The following is a 17225-nucleotide window of genomic DNA, read 5'->3' as shown; positions in this document are numbered from 1 at the left end:
AAACCCACGGCTGACACTTGAGGAATGCCCCACACTCATCATCAGAAGATACAAGGAGATAATTTGGGAGCTTCCACACCACAGGGTTTGCTGCTGCACCATCCCCTCAAGTCCCACCTTGCCTCTGTGCCTGCCCAGAGCCAACAAGATGCGGGTGTGACCCAAAACACACCAGTTCCAACCCCTCTGTCTGCTGCCTTTAAGTTTCCTTGACCTGAGCTATGAGTCCAAGCAGAAGTGTTGATATAATTGTTCTGCACTGCATCCCAGCTGTTCCTAGTATCTTGGCATGATAGAGACCTCCTCAGAGGATGCTCCAGCATGGGTAAAATATATACAGTCCCATCTGCCCTCTCCTCCACAACCTACTGTGCTTCCTGCTGAAAACCAGAGATTTCACCATCCCCAAGGAATTCCTTGGGCCCCCATTCCCCTTCAACCATCTGCTACCCCTATCTATCTGCATCAATGTGAGCACACTAGGGGATCATAGACATCCCAGAGTAATAATAATAATGACAATAATATAATAATTCACATTCCTAAAGTGCTTTATAGTTACAAAATAACTTGCTCGCAGCAACCCTTTGAAATGGGTAGGGCAAGTATCAATCTCTATGTGACTGATGAGGAAAATGAGTGGCAGTGACTTACTTAAATTTATACAACTAATAATTATCAGAGGTGGGTTTCAACCCAGGAATTCTGGCTCCAAGCGTGATGCTCTTGTTACTGCACTATGGATGGCCAACCAATCCCTAAGCCCTGCCTGGGGCTAGAAGTGCAATGTTAAACAAAACCATGAAGAGAAGTCAGAGGACAAATTCAGGGTAAGAGGACGGAGGCAGGACAAGGTATCCCTGGCTCTGTCAGGCAGCACTGAAGTCACATGAAAAGTCAGAAGTAATCAATCCTACTTGGTTGCTCTGGGGAGAGTAGCACAGCCCTCATTCACTAAAGAGACTAACCAAGTGGCAGCCTGGGTTTACGGTGGGCTGCCGAGTAGCACATTATGCCCTTGGGGCTCTGGATAAATCTCTGAACTCTATCTTGGATAGGGACAATGGACTACAGCTTTGTGGTACCTAGAATTCCCTTGGCATTCTACAAAGACCTTAGATTCTTCCCTACCCTATGCCCATTAGTGACTAGGGAAGGTAAAGGAGAAAAAAGGGGTGAGGTGGGGAAAAGGGAGGACTGTGTTTGTGTCTGTGACTATATCAGTATCAGGGTTTATGTTTGGATGTCTGTAGTTCTGGGAGTACGTGTCTGTTTCTGTATATGTGTCTAAGCTGCATCTGCGTCTGTGTCTGCATCTGTGTCAACGTCTGTGTTGGTGCCTGTGTCTATGTCCAAGTTTGTGTATGTGTCTGAATGTCTACAGGTCTGAGTGTATATGTCTGTCTGTGTCTATGTCTAGGACTGTGTTAATATCCATGTCTAGATGTCTGTAGGTCTGGGTATATGTGTCTATGTTTGTCTACTTCTGTCTGTATCTGGGTGTCTAAATATCTGGGTGTATGTGTCTATATCCTTAGAATGTGATGGGAGAAATTGTGAAGTCAGCCAAGTTTTCTTCATTGCCTTCTGCTTCTCTTTTCAGATACCTCCTCCCATTTCCCTCCCCTTCCCCAACATGCTGTCTTGCCTCCAATTACTGTACCCCAACCCATCCAGGGACCAGGATTTTTTGATAAAGTTAGTCCCTAAAGGTGATGTAGGTAATGTGATTCAATCATTGGACAAAGAGGTAAGGGAGAGAGAAAGGGAAGGAGAGATTTTTAAAGAGTAACTTGGAGAGACTAATGCCTTAACTCCCACATAGGAATTAAAAATTACAGAACCACAGAATATCAGAGATGAAAAGGTCCTTAAAACATTGACAAGAAAGTATTAGAGCAAGAAGGAATCTTAGGGTATAGAAAATAGAATGTTTGACCTGGGAGGGACCTTAGAACATTTAAGAAGATCTGGGAGATCCTTATTATACAAAGGGAGAAACTGAGGTCCAGGGACTTGCCTGAACTTGAACTGGGGTTTCTGGTTCTTTTCTCTCCTAAGAAGGGAGGGAGCACTGTACTTGGGATCCAGAGTTCTGGTTCAAAGACCCATGTCAATTACTAACTCTGTGGCCTTAGGCAAACCATCTCACTCCTCTAGATTGTGTGTCTACCCAGAAAATGAGGATAAAGGTTCCTAACCTAATGATGTCACAGGGCTACAGTAAGAATCAAATTAATTAGTGAATAGGAAATTGCTTTGGAAACCAGCTCTCCATCTGTGTAGTTATATTCCATAGTCCTCAGAAACAGATTTGAGATCAACATAGTCTCAAGCCTCTCAAATCTCTCTATGCCAGAGACTGTCTGCTCTGTCTCAGTACAGCACTGGACCTGATTGCCTTTCCAGGTCTATCTATATTGGATGGTTTGTGTCTGTCTGTCTTCCTGCCTGTCTGCCTGCCTGCCTGTCTGACTCAGCATGTCAGTGTTTCTGAGGTTATCAATGTGCTTGTCTGTAGGGTTCAAGGGTGGGGAAGGGGAGGGGATGAGCAGAGGGAATAGGGGAAAAGCAAGAGGAAGGCTAGGACAGACACACAGATGGCAGGTGGGGCTGGAGGGCTGTCTGGAAGCAGTGACTGAGCACACCTGTCTGGAGTAGCATCCCAGCTGGGGGTGCAGCGCCTGGGGGTAGGGCATCCGTGCTCTCTGCTGATACAGGCCCTGGGGGAGAGAGGGGAGAAGAGACTCAGCACTGGGTCTGTTGGGGAAGGGAATGGGAGAGGGGAGTGAAGAGGTGGCAAAAGGGCTGGGTCTATACTGTCAGGGGCCTGGCTGTGGTGTGTAGGCACCAGGCCTCCAACATGGCAGAGAGGTTCTGAACCTGGGACTCTGGCAAGTACTGGGCCAATGACACTGCATCACTGCATTGCTCAAGAGCCTACTCTGGCTCCCCATTGTCTGGTATGTCAATGCAAACTCTCTGGGCTTGCCCTGCAATCTCAGCATCATCCTTGTCATCCCTTCTCTGTAAGCTCCCCTGAAGGACCTATGAACCCTCCAGCCCCATACATAGGATCTGAAGATGGGAAAGCCAAAAAGACCCCTAATTCTATGGTAGAGAAAGCCAAGGCTTAAAAGAGGGCAATAACTTGATGGCAATCACGATGGGGGTGACAGAGGTGGGATCTGACGAGGTCCCTGACTCCAAATTGAGTGCTCTTCCCTCACTGATACACAAGCTTATCTTCATCATCTTGTACTCATTCTCTCTTCTCTGGGTGGTCTCCCACCAGCCTTGTTCCTTCAACCTCATCCTTTTCTCCAACCAGGTCAGGGTGCCGACTTCTTCTCCTTTCCCCCAGTCCCTTCTCAGATACCAGCCTAGGTCCCTGCAGCCCAAGGCTTCAGACAGAGACCTTGAGGAAGAAAGGAGACTGGTAGGATGACTTGGCCCTTTTCCCAGGTGCCTCCTTCCAAAGCCAAGGACTGTCCCTCAGCCCTCTCAGATCGCCCTTCCTCGTTCCCCCAATGCCTAAGCCCATGCTGCTGCTTCTCCTCCCCTCTCCATCTCTACCAGTCTAAATGCTTGTTTCTGTGCCTATCCCCCAGCCCTGGAGGGCTCTCCCTCCTCAGTGCTACACCCAGAATTCCTAGTTTTCTGCTGAGCTAAGCTCAAGAGCCACATTCTACATCAGGCCTTTCTTAATCACCTCAGCTACTAGAGACTTTCCACTAAGTAGCTTTGTTTTATTTTGTATCTGTTTTGTTGTATTCTTATACATGTATACATGCATGTATGCATGCATGTAATTATCCTCCTCTCACACCCACAGAACATAAGCTCTTTGGGGGCTTTTTCTCTCCAGAGCCAAGCACAATGCCTGCCATAAAGTAGAAGACTAATAAATGTTTATTGATTTAAAACCTGCATCAAAAATCCCCTTCTCCCAAAAAGATTCCCTTACTGATCCCATGTCTGCTCATGTATCAGGGTGCCTATTAATACAGAACATTTCTTTACTCATATTATTTGTCAGGGTTGTCAAGTCATTTCAGGTGTGGCTCTTGTCTTCCCAAGCCTCTCACAATTTCTTGGAGTTGGTCACCCACTCCTGGCCAGAACCTCATGTGTTCCTCCCTGCACACAGTAGGTACTCACCCAAACCCAATGTCCATGTCTGTCTGGGCCCACTTGACCTAGATACGCCTTTGTATGTCAGAGAGCTAAGAGCATAACAGGAGCTGGGGTGTAAACCATTGACTTCAAGAAGGTAAATTAACATCCATTTTGCTTTTCCAAGCTGGATAAAGACATAGGTGCTCAATTAATTCTGATTGGTTGGTTGGTTCATCCATGAAATTTTATGGCAACTTTTCTATCAGGAACACATTTGGTCATCTCATTTGTTCTTTTATAACCCCTCTGAACCAAGATAGAGTTCAAATTCATTCATTCATTCATTCACTCACTCACTTAGGAAATACTCAATGAGCTGCTTCTTTAGGCTAAAGCCTATGATAGGTTGAAAGAGATGCAAAGATAAATATTTGGCAGGCCCCTGCTGTCAAAGGGTATTGCACTATATAGTGGGGTACCACTGCCCTAATTTTGTACCTAGAGAAACTGAGGCTCAGAGCAGGGAAGTGACTTGTTCAAGGTAACACAGTAGCAGATTCAAGGCTTGAGTCCCAATATCCTGGCTCCCAGCCCAGGGTGCTTGTGGACCTGGTCCTGCCTAGCCATAGCAGAGTCCTTGGCATGTTAGGTCACTTCCAGCTCTAACATTATAATGTCCATCACATTCTATGAGTATGCAACCCTGATACTTCCTGGTTAGGTCAAAAGGGCTCTGAAGAGTTGTGCAGACCTTCCATGAAACTCAAAGGCCCAAGGCTCCTACCCTGGAAGTTGCCAAAAGCAAGAATAATTCAGAGCAAGCCAAGGTGATGAATGCCAAGGAAGACAAAGGACAAGAGGATGATTAGAGGAGGGATAGGACCGATGCTCAGGAAGAATGGAAAGATAATGTGCGACAGAGAGGAAACAGAACCCCCTAATTCTGATTTTACTCCTGTTTTCTCAGCCAAGAAGCCTCCTGACCAGGAAAAAGAATAGAAATTATTAACAGGAAGTTGGGATGAGATAGGAAGAGAGCATCTAGTTGTCCTCGATGAGCGCAAGTCACCAGGCCCACATGAGCTCTGTCCTCTGAGATAGAAGGAGCTGCCGGGGGTGATTGCTGAGTTTCTTTGAAGGAGTGTTGAATGACCATGCAGGATGGAAATGCTGCCACAGAACTAGACAAGGGTCCTTTTTCAATTTTCAAAAGTAGGGAAAGAATAGAGTCTGCCAGCTCTGCGCAGGATGAGCCAAATTCTAGAATTTATAAAGATGAAAAGCAAGACATTCCCTGGCCACAAAAAGCTTACAATCTATCCAGGGGGAATGACAGATCTCTACATAAGTATGATGCAAAAGAAGAATGCGGTAAGAGGCAAAGATGAGATTGTGTCGAGAGTGCTTTAGGAAAATCTGAGGCCTCAAGCTAGCTTGCCTCATGAAGAGAACACAGTTCAACCTTCCCAGATGGAAAATGAATCAGAAGTGGTAGCCTTCTTTCCCTTGCCTATGGCTACCACCTGGATCATGGCCTCATCACCTCCTGGCTATACAATTCTAATAAAGCCCCCAGCTGGTTTACCAGCCTGCAGTCTCTCCTCTCTCTAAGCCATAATCCACATAGGAACCAATGCCAAATCATATTCCCAAGTCACAGGTCAACCCTCATCTGCCTCTTGCTCAAAACTCTTCAGTGGCTCTCTATGGCCTAGTGCATAAAACACAAACTCACCCGCAAGGCATTGAAAGATTTTTCACAATCTGGCTCTAATAGCTCTGATACTTTCCATGTACTCTGTGTTCCAACCAAACTGAGAAGGGGAAGTGTGGAGGTGAGGGTGGGGAGAGTGGGAAGGTGGCTGTGCATTTGTATATGTGAGAGACGGAAGGTATAGCTGAAATAATGTGGACATGGAGTTAGGAGAGACCTGAATATGAATTCTATAAGCTTATAAATTTATGAGCTGTGTGATCATGGCTTAGTTGTTTGACTCTTCTGAGCCTCAGTTTTCTCATTTGTAGGATGGACATAATGAGGCTTAGAGTAGCTAACTCACAAGATTGTTGTGAAAATGGAATAGAATTCTATTCAACAACCATTCATTAAGCACCTACTATGTAGTAGGTACTAGGAATACAAAAAAAAAGACACAATCCCAGTCTTTAATGAGCTGATATTTTCCTGGGAAACCAACACGTATACAGATAAAGAATTCAAATAAATATATCCAAAACAACTTTGGGGTGGCAGGGACTGCTAACAAGTTACAAAATTAGAAAAAGACTTGTGGAAGTGATGGCACCCGAATTGAGCCTTCAAAAGAATGAGGGATGGCCAGAGATAATCGAGAAGAGATAGTGAGAGCAGTAGCATCAAGCTTAAATAGAAACTGGGGCCTCTAATCTCTACATAAGGATCCCTAGGGGCTGTATAGTGACTTAGTTTTAAAATGTAATATTGTCAATGTTTTATCATATTTTTATTTTATTTCATTAAATAGTTCCCCATTCTATTTTAATCTGGTTCAGGTCTTACTCTGGAGTGTTGCAGGCTGTGTAGAGTGTTGTAAGGTTGGTGTTCACTCAGCCATGAAGGCCAAGAGGCAGGAGAGTTCAATGCACAGGGAACCAGGTAGACCATTTGTAGGGGAGGTGGAGTATGGTGAAATCAGGCTGGAAACACATGGGAGCCAAACTGCAGAGGGCTTTAACTGCCAAAGAGAAGAGGTTTTGTTCTGTCTTAGAAGCAAGAAGGGCGCAGCTAGGTGGCTCAGTGGATAGAGCACCAGTCCTGGAGTCAGGAGGACCTGAGTTCAAATCCAACCTCAGACACTTAACACTTATTAGCTGTGTGACCCTGGGCAAGTCACTTAACCCTTATTGCCCTGGGAAAAAAGGAGGCAAGAGGGAGTCAGTGGAACTTCTTGAGTAGGGGAGTGATGTGGTCAGACCTATGCTTCGGGGATATCCATTTGACAGCTGTGTGGAGGACATATTTGAAAGGGGAGAGAAGAGAGCCTAGAATCAGGGAGACAATGTAGCAGGTTCTTTCAATGGACCAGGTGGGAGGTGGGGAAGCCTGCATCAGTGTCGTGGTCATGGCAATGCAGAGAAATAAATGAGGGATACTGTGGAAGTCAAGTTGAACCCATTGGCAATTGTTTGGATAAAGGGAAGCAAGAGAATAGGAAGAAGGGAGAAAGACATGGAGATTATGGACCTGGGTATTCAGTAAGGCTATTGGTTCCCTTGACAGAATAGGGAAGTAAGGTAGGGATGTAGGTTTAGGGAAAAAGGCTATGAGTTCTATTTTGAACGTGGTGCACTTCAATGTCTATGGTACATAGAGATGGAGATGTCTAGGAAGGAATTGCAAGTGCAGGACCAGAGCTCAGGCAAGAACTGAAAGCTGAACAGATATGGGAGTCATCTAAAGAAGTGATTATCTGAACCCAGGAGAGCTGATGAGATCCCCTAGAGATAAAAACACAGGGAGAAATGAGAAGAGGGCCGAGGGCAGAGCCCTGGGGTATAGCCACTTTTAGAGGCCGTGATACAGTTAGAGATTCAGCAAAGGGGACTGAGAAGGATCAATCAGATAAACAGGAGCAGAATGAGGGGATGGCAGTGTCACAAAATCCTAGATAGTATCTATGAGAAGAAAGAGAAGGTGGTCAATGGCAGCAAATAGCACAGAGATCAAGAAGAATGGGGAAAGAATATTGGAATTAGCAAAGGAAAATTACCCATTAGTGCTTAGAGACAGCAGCTTCAGACAATTGGCAAGCATGAATACCTGCTGGTTTTCCTAGGCATGTAACCCTGAGAGGGAGGGGAGATACAGGGTGAGAGTTTGAGGGAAGGGCAGGGTTCAACGAAGCTGATTTTTAAGGATGTAGAGATCCATGCATGTTTTAGACAGCCGGGAAGGAACCAAAGGTATTGTACCTAAAGGTGCACTCTGTGTTTTAAAGCACTCAGCAATTGAAATGATAACAATGAGGATGACAGTGACACAGATGCTAAGATGTAGCATCCTTCAGGGCAGGGACTGTTTCATATTTTGTCTTTGGATCCCTTGAATCCAAAAGAAGGTCTTGACCACAGCAGGAGATTAATAAAGGCCTAGTGTTAAAGTGAATCTAAGAAATGAGCAAGACTACTAGATTTCTGTGTCCTTTGTAAATTGAATCTCTTGCATGTTTGTACTTTTCCTGGGGCATTCGTAAAGTCTTGCTAAAAACCCATCAATGACTTGGGCTTAATAAGGGAAGAGGGCAATGACATGGTAAGGGCACTCTGGTGACAGCAGGATTTGGAGGGCTGAATGAGCCAAACCCTGCATGCCGCAAGATGCTGGCTGCAATGATTAAAATTGGTGCATAAAGAGAGGGAACAGGGCTACTGTCTCCAGAGTGTGATTTATGTAGTTGGCTAGTTCCCTTTCCTGGGGCTTAGAGGTGGTGGCCACATTTTATCACACTCAACATGGCCAGGCCAGCTTTGACTGCTTTGCAAGCAAATGGCCCCTGAAAGACTGAAGCAAAAATGACCTCTGAAATTCCTCTTCTCGGCCTGATTCCCAGCTACATCCTTAGGAAGGCCTCCATTATTTTAACAAGAATTCCTTGTCCCTCCAAAGTCATACTGATTTAGGCAATGTGCTTATCAAAGGTTATAGAAAAGTGTCCTAGCTCATAAGGAACAGGGACAGATTGGGGAAAAGATTTTAGCTGAGGAACAGGAAGAAGAAGAGACTTCATTGAGAATATAGGCAGGTTTACCACCCCCACAAAAGCCAGTCCACTTTCCATGTCCAGGACACATGAAAATAATAATCATTTCCATTGCTACCAGTTACCACAGTCTAGAACACTCAGCCCAAGAAAGGAGCAGTAAGATTTTCAAGGGAAACTTGGAAAAAAAAAAGGTAGTGGTGGGTATCAGTAAACAGGCAAGGGACCATCAGGCCTTCAACATGATTGAACATGATTGCTACAAAAATAACTCCAGAAATCACTGCAGTGTACAACCATCAAAACTCTAAGGGTATAAAACTCTAAATAACACAAAGGAAATAAAATTAATATCCTGCATCCCAGCTGACATGCAAACACGATACATTATCACCTGAGCTAACATGCCCTTTCACTTTTGCAGAGGTAAGACCAAGGAAAACAAAAATATGAGGTACTTCCACCTCACTAGTTGGAGTCATTGGGGAAGATTCAATTCTACCTTTATTTTGTGGCTTTGAAGAACTCTCAGTAAGGGCAGCTGAAATCCTGATGCGAGATAACCCTTAGAGGGTACATTTCTAACCTCTTGTGGTCCATTCACCCTGGGAAGAATGCCTTTGTAATTGATCCAGATGGGGATACCACCTCAGACCATCTGCTTTCTGGACTTTATATGACTAAGTCCCATGATCTCAATTATAGTGACAGGAACCTTGGCCCTCGTCCAGAATGCCTAGCTCTCTTGTTAAAATAAATGAAGAGTGGTTATGAATGGTACAGTGTCCTTACAAACCTCTAACTTGAGGCAGAACCATGAGATTTAAAACCCCATTTAAGGAGGGGGCCCAGCAGTTTTCTCCATATTTCCCAATGGATGCACTGCTTTGGGACTTCTTTGGAATTCTCCGTCACTCTAGGTACCTTCTTTTGCCTTCCCACACCCACCTGCCTGCGCCCATGTTTTTCAGTGTCCTATTAGGTGTTGTCTTTCTCCATTAGATTGTAAGCTTCTTTAGGGTGAGGATAGCTCTCTTTCTATTTGTATTTCTATCACCAGTGCTTAGCACAGTGCCTGGCAATTAGTAGGTGCTTTATAAGTGGTTATTGATTATGACTATACCTATAATACTGTTCATCTGTTAGGTACTCAGTTATGGCTTGATGGTCAAGACAAATCTTGAACATCACCCAATCAGTAATTTTAACAAGGCTGAAGCCTATTGTTGGTTGTGGTGATGAGAAATCTGGCAAGTCTTCCTGGTTAATGCTCTCCCCAAATCTCTTTTAGGAAATTCTAAGCAATTTGTAGCACCCTTCCACAATCTTCTTAAGAATTATAAGGCATGATAATGACAACTTGGATCAAATTCCTGTCCATGAATTCCTCAAATCTAACTTAGGATAATAGGAAACCTATTTTCTGAAATGATAATGTCTGGCAGTTCCTGAAGTCTGAGGTAGAAATAGGATTATCTTCAGCCATTTTGAGAAGGAGCCTACCAACAATCAATTATTTCTTCTTTTGGAATGATTCTGAAAAATCAATAAAATCAATATGAAAAAATCAATCAAAACTTTGATTAAGATCTTCTGGTCACTTCCCAAAGTGAGACAGATAACCTTCTGTGGATTATGTGGATTTGTCTGACATATAATCTCTTTCCTGATAATCTTTTCAATGTCAAAAATCATTCTAGGCTATAAGATATGGCTATACACACAATATATGGCTATTGCTGTTTTGTTGCAAGACTTCAAGCTTTCATTGCAAGCAAGGTTTCATTCAAACCATTCCAGGATGGTTGGTGTGGCCCAGATGATAGCTTTTTTTTTTTTTTTTTTTTTTGGTGAGGCAATTGGGGTTAAGTGACTTGCCCAGGGTCACACAGCTAGTAAATGTCTGAGGCTGGATTTGAACTCAGGTACTCCTGAATCCAGGGCTGGTGCTTATCCACTGCACCATCTAGCTGCCCCCCAGATGATAGCTTTTTGAAGCCACAAAGTAATATGGTAAATGATGCCACAGATGCATCCTCTAAGGGATTGCCCACAATTCTTATGGGCAACTTGTGAATGGCTTAAAGTCTTGTAATTAATAGGTGACCACTCTATCTGTGCCCTGTTCAATAGATTGTTAATTATAGTAATTCTTGTTTTATCTGTCTGGTAAAATGAGTCATGAAGACCTTCTAATGTCAAAACTTCCATTGGGAATGGAAAAGCAGATTTTAGGATTTGACACAGCGGACAGCTCAGGATGTCATTAGACACTAAATAACTAGGTTTATGTACATGCTTCTAATAGTCATAAGTGAGGAATAGCCATCTATATTTTTGAATGGTTAAGAGTGTAAAAAATAATAGTAGCTAGCATTTATATAGTGTTTTAAGGTTTGTCAAGTGCTTTGCATATATAAACTCATCTGATCCTCCCAACTACCCTGGGAAGCAGGTGCCATTATTATCCCAATTTTGTAGATGAGGAAACTGAGGCTGAGAGGGGCTGCTTGACTCGCCCAAGGTCACATAGCTAGTAAATATCAGAGACAGGATTTGAATTCAGGTCTTCCTGAACCCAAAGCACACACCAGGTAGCTGACAGGAGAGCCACAGAGGCCCATGATCAGTATAAATGATCAAGGTATAGTTATGGTTCTGAAACTTTTTTGACAACTATGACACCCACTTGGGCTTATTTATCAGAGTACTCTGAAGCACTAAACAAGTGGGGTCCTGAGATCACTTGACACTTGGGATGGCTCTGGAACAGGAATTGTGGTAAGAAGCAACAGCTCTTAGGGCAACTGGGTGGTACAGTGGATAGAGCATGGGCCCTGGAGTCAGGAGGACCTGAGTTCAAATCTGGATTCAGACACTTAACACTTACTAGCTGTGTGACCCTGGGCAAGTCACTTAACCCCAACTGCCTCACTAAAAAAAAAAAAAGCAACAGCTCTTATTCTCTGAGATGCACCTGACCAGACTCAAGTTAATAACTGATATTATGAAAAGCACAGGAAGATTTTTCCAGTCAGGGAAGAAGTGGCTTCACAATGGTTCCATCTTGTAGACAAAAGAACATAGAAGAAGTTGAGTAACCTCATGGAGGAAGGAGGCCCAAGCAAGGTTCTAGGGAAGATGCAGTGTGGATCGTTCATACCCTGCCTTATCCAGAGTGGTATGGAGACAAGTAGCATTGATGTATTGGCCACAAAGGTGATACTGGGAATTCTAATTGTACTCTAACTTCCTTACTCACTCAGACATACTGAAACAGCGTAGGTCTTCCTGGGAACTTTTCATAAAGTCATCCACTATTGCTCCCATGATCAAAATACAGTCTCGTGTTTGGAATCCTAGAAAGTGAAATTTCTAAGAATCGCTGGAAAATCCTCAGGCAATGGAGATTCCAGACTGAAGGAATTTAACTCAGAAGAGGAATACCGCTTAGTGACAGGGGACTGCCTGGTAGTCTGCAGCAGCACCATCATCAATCAGGCATTGATAAGCTTGAGCCAGGTCACACTTTGTTAGGATCTTCCCCTTCATCAAGAACAGCAAGGAGTTGGCTAGTGGCAGGCACTGAACATGGGAGCTGCTGAAGGGCCTTGTTTACAGTGCATTTGTCATCTTCCCAAAGCTTTCAGGCTTAGGCGCCCACACAATCAATGGAGTTCATGGACGTGTGACTGGTCTTCATTTGTCTCTAGGCTGTACTCCTGACTCTCCAGATTTTGTCTACCATGTATATCACAGAAACCTCTCCATCCTGCAAGTTCACTGCATCCCTGGACTTCTCACACTGGAAATATCCTCCACCCTGTGGCCTCTTGCTCTGATTGACTGATTCCTTCCTGAACTTAAATTCTAAGATTTCCCAAGCCACCCATGACTTCAACTTCAGGCTGCATCCTTGATTCTCTGGATATTCTCTTTTTTAATCATAAAAGCATTTTATTATTTTCCAGTTACATGTAAAAATAGTTTTCAACATTTGTTTTCATAAGACTTTTAATCCAAATTTTTCTCCCACCTTCCCTTCCCTCCCCTCTTCCCAAGACAGAAAGCAATCTGATATAGGCTATATATGTACAATCACATTAAACACATTTCTACATTAGTCATGTTGTGAAAGAAGAATCAGAACAAGAAGGAAAAACCTCCAAAAAGAGAAAAAACCAACAACCAAAAAGTAGAAACAGTATGGTTCAATCTGCATTCAGAACCCACAGTCCTTTTGTCTGGATGTGGAGAGCATTTTCCATCATGAGTTTCTCTAGACATTCTCTAACATACCTCTACTCTTTCCAGTTTCCTTTCATGTGTAGTCTTCTTCCACTAGAATCTAAGCTCCCTGAGGGCACAGACTGCCTTTCTTTTGGCTTGTACTTGTACTCCTATAGCATGGTGTCTTTGTACATGGTGCCTGGCAGTAATAAACACTTAACCAATGCTTGTTGACTTGCCTTGGCTCCAGGATGCCTTGTGTTATGCCCAATAAAGATTTGCAAAATTGAGTTGAACTGAAACAAATTGAATTGACCACTCAATATCACTTTCAATTTTTACCCTTAGAGCAAAGGGCAGATTCCAACTCTGGGGTGAATTAGTGGGTGAGCTGATCCAGATGGAATGCTACTGATTCTTCCTTGGAAGGGTCTAATTCCATGGAAAACCAAAAATGTCAATAACATTCTGATTGTTCTCATCGAATGACTGTCTTGGTGTGGAGGAGCACAAGCATATCACTTGCTTCTTAACTAACTAAAAAAACTAAAAGCCTGTGTTCTGTGTGCCTTCCCCATGGGAGACATATAGTGTTTGACTTAAATTGTATTTGTCTGCTCGTATTTCTGATTCCTAGGGAATGGCATTGGGCTACAATGCAAAGAGTGTAGACTTTGGAGCTAGGAGACCTCAGTTCAAAACCCAGCTCAACCTCTTAGTATTTCCATGATGTGAGGCATGATGCTGAACCTTTCTGATCCTGTCTCTTTCTGATCCTGAGTCTCTTCATCTAGAAAATGAGGGGCTGCCTCAGAGAACCTCTTAGAAACCTTCTAGCTCTAAACCTATGAGGTTAAGGAACGCCTACTCTCCCCTCCAGCTTCCATCTTCCATCTCTCCAAATCTGTTGTTGATGCCCTCTCCAAGGCCAAGTTAGGGAGGCTTCCACCTGGAAAGAGTGATAGCACCCCTAATGGAATCACAAGGAATGAGCCTTAAGGGAGAGATCCAACTGCCTTCCCACCTTTCCACCTAGTTCCTGGGAGGCTTAAATCTTCTATCCCCGAAGGTTTTGGACCAGCTCAGTGTTGCAGCACTTAGCTGCCAATAGTCACGTACAGATGCTATCAGTGAGACCAGTAAGATACCTCAAAATACAGAATCCGGGGTTCAAGGCTGGTTATGCTAAATTGAACTGCCACTTCAGGGCTAATGGGAATAAGCCATGGAAATTGGATTTCCACCTGCTCCTATCTATGTATCTTTTTTGGGGGGGGTGGGAGAAATGAGGGTTGAGTGACTTGCCAAAGGTCACACAGCCAGTAAGTGTCAAGTGTCTGAGGCTGGATTTGAACTCAGGTCCTCCTAGATCCAGGGCTGGTGCTTTTTCCACTGCACCACCTAGCTGCCCCCCTATGTATCTTTCAATATATATCACTATCCTTGCAACTACAATTCTCTCTTGTGTAATTGCTTTTTGCACCTTGTAAATCAGACCCATGAACTGTTCAGTTGGTCTAGAGAGGTGAATACACTTGGGCACCACCTTTTAATGATATAAAGCAGTTTCTTTCTGTAAGGCTTTTCTGAATCCTCTTTGGAGTGAAGAATTGGAAACTTCTTAAACAAAGAATCCATCCTGGCTCATTCACAATGCAGCACCTTCCAACTGGGTGACCTTGTCATCCTGAATGCACAGGTGGCTTCTAGAACTTGGGTAACGGGTCAAATAAAAAACCTGCAGATGCTATCTGTATCAATTATTATTGCAACACACTACAATAGGAGTCAATTTCCATCTTGTACTCCAAGTCATTTTAAGTACTATGGCAAATAGTGCAGCATCTTGAGACAATGGAGCCTCTGAAAATGATCCTGAAAACTACAGAGCTTTACTCTCATGTGAATAATCAAGATGGGTGATATGAACTGCGATGGCAGTTCCTGGGCTTTCTTCTGATGGATTGTGAATGTGTTACTTTCTCAAGGTGACCCCGTCTCTTACAGAACGTGCATTCTTGAATTTGCAAGCAGAGTGTCTTTGTAATGTTTTGCAGCCTGAGAAAGGGTTGCTATATCTGAATTGATTTGCAGATATTAAAGAGTGTGCCTCTTCTGTGTTCTGTTAACAATATTTGCGAGAGTTCAGTTGCCTACATGTTATGGACTGTTAAATTAGAAGATATATTTTTAATTTCTATGACATATAGTTATTCAGCCTTACTAGCTAAGTCTTTGCTTATAGCCAATAGCATTTTAAAATTTAAATCAGAAAAGGGCTGTGATTTCTGTATTCAAGATCTTGTGCAACCTGTGGCAGCACGGAGTACAGCAAAAACAGCACTATATTTTTAGTTCAGAGGACCTGGGTTCAAATTCTGCCTTTTCCACTTACCAAATGTGTGATCTTGAACAAACTGCTTAACTTCAACTGACCTTCATCTGGATTTCTAAATTCCCATACAGTTCTAAATGTATGATCCTCTGTCATCTAGGAAATCCCTGGAATTGCAGTATTGAGACCAATGGTATACTACTTTTGTGGTGTAAATAACCATACTCCTACTGAGCAGTGGATTCTGGTTATTAAATTATAAATCTTTGGACAATGACTTTGAGCTCAAGGATCATCTGTTGGTGCTGGTGAGATGTGAGCTCTAATAATCCCATAACTTTATTGAGTGTTTTAGTCTTAAGAAAGAAGAGACAGTGAGGGATCTTGTGGCTAAGTAATATGGTCCTGCCAATTGTAAGAAGCATAAAATTCTCCTATCCAGAGTCCTTTGAAAGAAACAAAAATGTTTCCTTCAAGAAATAGGGACAGTCTCCCTTCATAGGAACACTAGGAATTAGGATGACTGACAGGACACTCTTCAATATATCCTGGAAGTTATTTTAAGCACAGGTCACTTCAAGTTTCTGAGTGGCAACTGTATTCAGTAGCTTCTGAGTAGCATTTTAGAGTAGAGTTACTCTGTCTATAGTTGTCCAATCCTCATTTCCAGAACATACTTTGTACTACTCTATGTCAGTAAACAAGTGAAATACCAGCAGACCTTTCACATGGCACGTTGCGGTATTGTAAAGATTCTTCTTAATAAAAGAGCTAAAAGCACATAATCAGGTGAATTCAAAAGATAAAAAATACTAAGAAATTCAAACAAAATACAGTTGTTGTATTACACTGTAACATTCCCTAGTATGCAATCACTACCTAAAGCTGGTTCTAATACCCAAAAGAGTAAGGCCTTTGCCTTCCTCTTCCTCTTCCTCTAGCTCCCTCCAAAGCCAATCTAAGCAGATGTTTGAGACTTATATGTTGTATTTCCTTGATGGGCTTCATCATTTTGCTGACATCTGCAGTCTTGATTTATTCTGAGCCCCTTTCCTCTTTGCTTCTTCTCTCCCTCTGTCAACATCTTGATTATTCATCTTGGTCCTTGGAATTTCCAGTATGGGACTGGATGATTGTCAGGTGCAGAAAGATTTGGAGCTCAAAGAGACTCTAGGAAGGTATTTACTTCTTTTTTAAGCACAATGTTGATAAAAAATGAAAATGGAGGAACTTCAGGGTAATACATTAGATAAGCTTAGGCTAGGGACAGTTCTCACTAAAGGTTGATAGATTCTGCTTATAAATCTGACTGGTTTAGGCCAGTTCTGTTGGTCCCTCCTAAAATCCACAGAGAGATACAAATAGGGACCGCTGTTCTCCCAAGAATCACACAGATTAGACATTGTTCCCAAGACACAGGCCCAAATGGACAGGTTTCAAGGGAGAAAAATTACTCACATAATTGGACAATAAAGGAGAGAATTCCGGCTCTATGAACAAGAGGTCCTTGCTTCACATAGGCCTATGATGAAGCTCAATAATATATTTGAACAAGAACTTGACTTGGACAGAGGCAGGTGATCAGACCAAATCACTAGGGTCATAGTTATCCCCTTATGGAGAGGTATAAAAAAATTGACTGAGCAGGACTCATTGCAGCTGCATGCCTCCTCCGAGTATTCTGCTCCATCCTGTGCCCTCCCACCTCTATGTATCATTGAACTTACTTTTGCCAAATGCCCAGAACATGCCACCATAAGAATATTGCTTTTCCTCTTGCATCTAGGAACAGTTTTATTTCT

At 43.1% G+C, this 17225-nt stretch overlaps 1 protein-coding gene across 1 annotated transcript in view; it reads right to left on the bottom strand.

The window, feature by feature from the left end:
* Nucleotides 1-17225, bottom strand: part of C3H1orf94 (chromosome 3 C1orf94 homolog) — a 64749-nt gene that overhangs the window by 10857 nt on the left and 36667 nt on the right. Inside the window, exon 5 of the mRNA XM_043998785.1 lies at nucleotides 2649-2723. Coding sequence (XP_043854720.1) covers nucleotides 2649-2723 — 75 coding nt within the window. The remainder of the gene's footprint in view (nucleotides 1-2648; nucleotides 2724-17225) is intronic.

Source organism: Dromiciops gliroides, chromosome 3, assembly GCF_019393635.1.
Source record: "Dromiciops gliroides isolate mDroGli1 chromosome 3, mDroGli1.pri, whole genome shotgun sequence".
NCBI lineage: Eukaryota > Metazoa > Chordata > Mammalia > Microbiotheria > Microbiotheriidae > Dromiciops > Dromiciops gliroides.
This window is presented reverse-complemented; position numbering and strand designations above follow the sequence as displayed.